General features: G+C 38.9%; 1 protein-coding gene across 1 annotated transcript; it reads left to right on the top strand.

Annotated features, from left to right (window-relative positions):
* Nucleotides 1-214: 214 nt before the first annotated feature.
* Nucleotides 215-1,057, top strand: LOC135711955 (uncharacterized). The gene has a single exon (XM_065234928.1). The coding sequence runs from the start codon at nt 215-217 to the stop codon at nt 1,055-1,057; it is 843 nt and encodes a 280-aa protein (XP_065091000.1).
* Nucleotides 1,058-5,668: the final 4,611 nt, after the last annotated feature.

Genomic DNA, 5,668 nt, shown 5'->3' with positions numbered 1-5,668 from the left:
GTGGCCGTACATGGATCGCGATGTTGCTAACCGAGTCCGAGAGTGTGTAGCATGCACGGCAGTGAGTTCCCAAGCCCCACCAGAACCAATGCTGCGAAAAGAAATGCCAGACCGCGCGTGGCAGGATTTGGCAATAGATTTTTTTACTGCGAAGGAATGTGCGACGTTTTTAGTAGTAATCGACTACTACAGTCGATTTCTAACAGTTACTGAAATGAAGGGAACCAATGCTGGAAAGACCATTGAAGCTATCGAAAAGCTTTTCAACGAACATACCTATCCGGAAACCATTAGAGCTGATAATGGGCCTCCATTCGCCAGCGAGGAGTTTGCAAGCTACTGCATCAGTAAAAATATTCGGGTTGTACATTCCATTTCATACTGGCCGCAAATGAACGGCTTGGTTGAGCGGCAAAACCAGGGTGTCTTGCGAGCTTTAAGGATTGCCAGGGTGTTGAAGGAAGATTGGCGGAAATCAGTACAGAATTATGTGTACGCGTATAATACGACACCGCATTCTGTTACGGGAAAGTCACCGATGGAGCTTCTGAATGGGCGACCAGTGAAGGACCTTCTACCATCATTGAGGACAGAACCTTATTGGAAACGGGACGACGAAACACGCGACAGAGATGCAATCAAGAAGATGCAAGGAAAGCTTTACGCGGACAAGCGGCGGCATGCAAGACCGGCTGAAATCGGTGTGGGAGATGACGTAATGCTACGGAATTATGAAATGGGGAAACTGGAGCCTTGTTTTCGTCCGGAAAAGTACAAAGTTGTACAGAAAAATGGTTCGGATGTAATCGTGGTGAGTGAATATGGTGTTCGTTATCGGCGTCCTGTTGCCCATTTGAGGAAATGGCCCACTCAACAATGTGAAGGAGCTGATTGCAATCCCTCACAAGGCGTTGAGTTGCAGCAATTACCAACTACGACGGATCACACATCGCAGGAGTCGAATGACATGGATGTTCAGGATGCTGAAAGTGAAGAAGTTCCAGTGGCCAAACGTGCCAAGAGAAGCACTAAGCGATCCACTCGGTTTGATGAATAAAAGTATTGCAAGTGTTTTTTTTTCTCGTATAATTTTTTTTATTAATGGAGTAGAAAAGGGATGTAGAGTCCATGATTACCAGTTGTTTCTTAAACTAAGTGTCACACCCCTTGGTGATGATAGAGAGAAAGAGAGAGAGAGAGAAAGAGGAAAACAGAGCAAAGGAGGACACCGACAGGATAGGTGAGTGGGGCACAGGGTAGGAAGAGGCAGTTGAATGTGAATGGTGATCAGTATCGGACGAATAAAAGTAAAGTTGAAGCGTGAGATTGGTGGAGTAAATTAGAAATATTTTGGAGGAATATCACGGACCGGGAGAGGATTTTACACTAACATGAAGCTTTTAGTGTGATAATTTATTAGCTAGAGAATGATTTTTAGAAGAGGGTATGTGGATAGTTCCGTTAGAGTACGGCAGTATGAAAATTGAACGCTAGAACCACAAACGAAGTGACAGACGACTAACTGGCGAAGAAATCCATTTAAATAATGTGGTTCACTGTAATAGAATTTTCTTGGAAGCTTGTGCCATCATCCACCAGATGGGTTAGTTTTTTTGTTTTAATTTGAACAAAGTTGATTTTGTGTACAATGATTCTTTGACAGTGTGCAAAGAGTGCTTATCATTTTGTCATTTTTTTATGCTTTTCAGTTTTGAGTAGAGTGAAAGAGATAGAACCAAAACATTCTAGTACATTTGGTGAAAATGCTAGTTCAATCTAGTAGTAGTGTTGCCATGTGGTAAAATCCAGTAGTAGTGGTGTTGCCATGTGGTACACTGAAAAATTGCAATAGCAGGTTAGTCACCAAAGTTTTCGAGCCGCTCCGTCTGTCACTTCGTTTGTGCTAGAACTATTCCACAGCCGCAGTCAGTTATGAGCAGAAGGAGGACGCACATCTTTTGCCTGTAGACTTGGAGACATACTTCAAGTCTCCGCGTACATCGTACAGGTTAGGCAAAAGATGTGCGTCTATCTTTAAAAACTGTCGCATTAATCGAGGGGGGTGACACATCTAAATCTCGATTCTAGATGCTCAAAAAATCTCACACTAGCGAATAAATCTTCGAAAAATCTTCTTTCATTTTTCGCTCGCGCATCATTTTTTTGCAGGAAATCTTCAAAATTGTGATAAATCTTCTTGCTATCTACTCAGCGTACGCACAGCTAGCCACAGCAAAACACAATATTTTCTGCATCGTAGATAGAGTCGTCCCCCTCGGCATTAATGGCCCTTCGCTCATTTTCAACTTCTATTCAATTTTCATACTGCCGTACTCTAACGGAACTATCCACCTACCCTCTTCTAGAAATCATTCTCTAGCTAATAAATTATCACACTAAAAGCTTCATGTTAGCATTTCCAACCAACTCCAAAAATATATATGTTTATTATATAAAAATATAAATAGCTCAAAGTAAATTGAAAACACGTTTTCAACTTAAATAATATGTATGTTTGAATTAACTTCAAAAGCATGTTTATATCAACAATACATAATCTGGGTAAACAATTTTCAGCGTGTCTTTTTTTCCTTGTTTACATTCGGCAAACTCAACCGAAAACGGGCTGCAAGCGGCGAAACCGATGCGTAGATGCTTCGGAAACCCACACAAGTAATGGAACACTTACTCGACAAAACCGGTGGAACCCCGCAATATGAACGTCACTCCGTCGTTTCTGATGCCAATCCCCATATCATCCTCACCCCCACCCGACGTCAAAAGAAAAAGAAAAAACAGATAATCCCCCAACACCAAAGGTAGAAAGAGGCCGGTATAAGGACCAGCGTCAGAAACGACACACCGAGGCGATTATCACAAAGTTTCACCGGGTTTACTGAACTGGAACCCCCGGACACCCACTCCGACGGCCCCCCGGATCTCGAACCTGGATCCCAACACCCATAGACCACCCTTAATCGCACCGAAAAATAGCAGGCATATAGATGTCCTGTCTGCCGATTTCCATTTATTTGCTATCCATTTTAAATATTTTGTTTTATCCCGCATTAAAATGCTTAAATAATTTCAAAATATGTTTTTATTTTATTTTAAACATGAAAAGCATGTTTAAAATAAACATATTTATTTTGGATCACATATCCGGATAACTTCGAGATTTGGGCGTAATTGCTTTTGTAAACAAACACGTCAATCACCAATTTCGCGCGAAAAAACTATACCAAATGGTAGAGGAACCACTCCTCTACCTGTTTGTGTTATTAGTTTTTTAGATTGAGCTTTAATTCGCGAGAAATCGCCAAAGGACGTGTTTGTTTACAAAAGCAATTACGCCCTAATCTCGAAGTTCTCCGGATATTGTTGTCAAATCAACCAAAAATATTCACGTTATTTTCAACACGAATATATTTAAAATAAACGTAACAATATTTTTTTTTAAACATTATTGACAATGAATTCAAACATGGAATACGTTTAAAATAACTTGTTTATGTTTGTGGCCAGAACAAACTGAGTTTACATTTAAATTTACCTCAAATATGTTTGTTTCGACCGAGGTTTCGAGTGTAAATCGGTAAACGGTAATCGCAAATAATGTTTTAGTTGGGAATGTGCTTGCATTTGTCATGGTGGCGCCACTGAAGCATTGAGCAAGCCCCCACATTTCAAACTTATCAGTGACGCCAGTTCTTTTTCACGTCTAGTTAGTAGATGTCAGCTCTTGAAAATGATAAGTGGTCAAGTCATCCCACTGGAGACACGTACCACATCTGACGAATACAGAAACAAAAGTTGTTGAATATTACATCAAAACTGCTGCACATTAGTCATTCCGTTATATTACTTTGTACGAGGCACACAGAATTCGAGAACAAATCATGTTGATGACTGTAATATTCTATCAACAACCAGTTATTGATGTTCAATACTTCACCATGAATATCATTGATTGATACATATTTTTTTTCTGTGTACATTAAAGTGATGAGCGGTGGTATAAAGGGCACTAATAACACCGACAAACCGACATGAAACTTAACCTTAAATCTTGATCGAAAATCCATAACGGCGGATTCAAATGTGCAGCGAGCGAGCCCATCTGTCAGAACCATAGAAATTTTTATTTAGATAAAAATAATATGCCCGGAATAGATTAGACACGAACCAGCTCATACATTTTGTATGCGTGTTCATGGCTAGGATAAACATTTTTCGCAAACACGGCGACAGATGTCAGTTTTGTGCTTTGATACTTTGATACATTGTATGGTCATTCATGTCGGTTTGTCGGTGCTAATAAGTGATGCATTACCTCGTTTATAAACTTGTCCATTAAAAGAAAAAGCACACTAAACAAACAAAACAAATCCTTAAAAAAAGTCTTAGCTTCTGTGAATTTTTCCTACGGATCCGTATTTCTGCAGAATTCAATCAATTCTATAGATCTACGGAAAATTTCGTAGAACCGACATCACTGACTTCAATCTGTTTTGTTTTTATTCAACACAGCTGACGCGTTGACAGAACGAGGGAAAAGCAACTAGTGAAAAAATTGCATGAAAGAGGGATGCTCCGGTTGCAAAACAATGCTTGGGAATGTGGATGATAGATGGTGCTAGTGCACATGTAAAATACGCTTGACGATATTTTGTGAAGAATTTTCTTCCAAGAGTTATGTCTGTTTGTCTGTGGCTGAACTTTTCGGTAAAATTTATGCAGTTTAATTCAATTGCTGTCCAGTTACTTTGAAACTAAATCTACACTAAAATGTGCCGAAGCCTAATTTTAGAAACTGTACCATAAAAAAAAGAAGACGAACACAAAAAAATAAACTACCCGCACGGTTCAATCCACAACTTGATCCACAACTGAAAAATTTAAAGAATAAAAAACAGAAAGCTCATAAACTATACAAAAAAGAAAAAACTGAAACCATTTTGCGAAACTATCACAACTTATGTAACCAGTTAAATACAGCCATCAACTCTGCATATGAGGACTATAACCGCAAAGTCGAAAATGAAGTCAAATCATGTCCTAAGAACTTTTTTAATTATGTAAACACGAAATTAAAAAGCAGCAATTTTCCTTCGCGAATGAATTTGGATGCAAATGAGGTGAGAATTCTTCTGTAATTTGCAATCTCTTTGCAAATTTCTTCCAAGAAGTATACACCACATTTTCCGAAGAAGATCGTGACAGCGATTTCTTTGCATTCATTCCTGAAATTTCTAAAAACATCTCTGTCAACCAATTTTCTCAACATGAAGTCCTCAATGCACTAAAAAACTTAAACGCGTCGAAAGGGTCTGGACCTGACGGCATCGCACCCATATTTTTGAAAAACCTTTCTGAAGAACTCACATTTCCTCTAGAGCGTCTTTTCAACATGTCTCTGAAAAATGGAAAATTCCCTGAAATTTGGAAATCATCTTATTTGGCTCGATATTTGGTACCTATTTTCAAATCAGGTGCAAAATCAGACATTCGAAATTATCGTGGAATTGCTATTATTTCTTGCATTCCAAAACTTTTTGAATCAATCGTAAACGGCAATATTTTTCAGCAGGTGAAAAATCTAAACAGCACGGCTTTTTTAAAGGTCGCTCAACTACCTCTAATCTTCTAGAATATGTATCTTTCATTA

Source organism: Ochlerotatus camptorhynchus, unplaced genomic scaffold (assembly GCF_037179485.1).
Source record: "Ochlerotatus camptorhynchus isolate MF236.1 unplaced genomic scaffold, CSIRO-AGI_Acam_v1.1 ptg000447l, whole genome shotgun sequence".
Lineage (NCBI taxonomy): Eukaryota > Metazoa > Arthropoda > Insecta > Diptera > Culicidae > Ochlerotatus > Ochlerotatus camptorhynchus.
Note: the sequence above shows the minus strand (reverse complement) of the source record. Positions and strands in the feature narration are given on the sequence as shown.

Coding starts and splice junctions, on each gene's coding strand:
- LOC135711955 (XM_065234928.1), top strand. CDS start 215: ATGAAGGGAACCAATGCTGGAAAGACCATTGAAGCTATCGAAAAGCTT.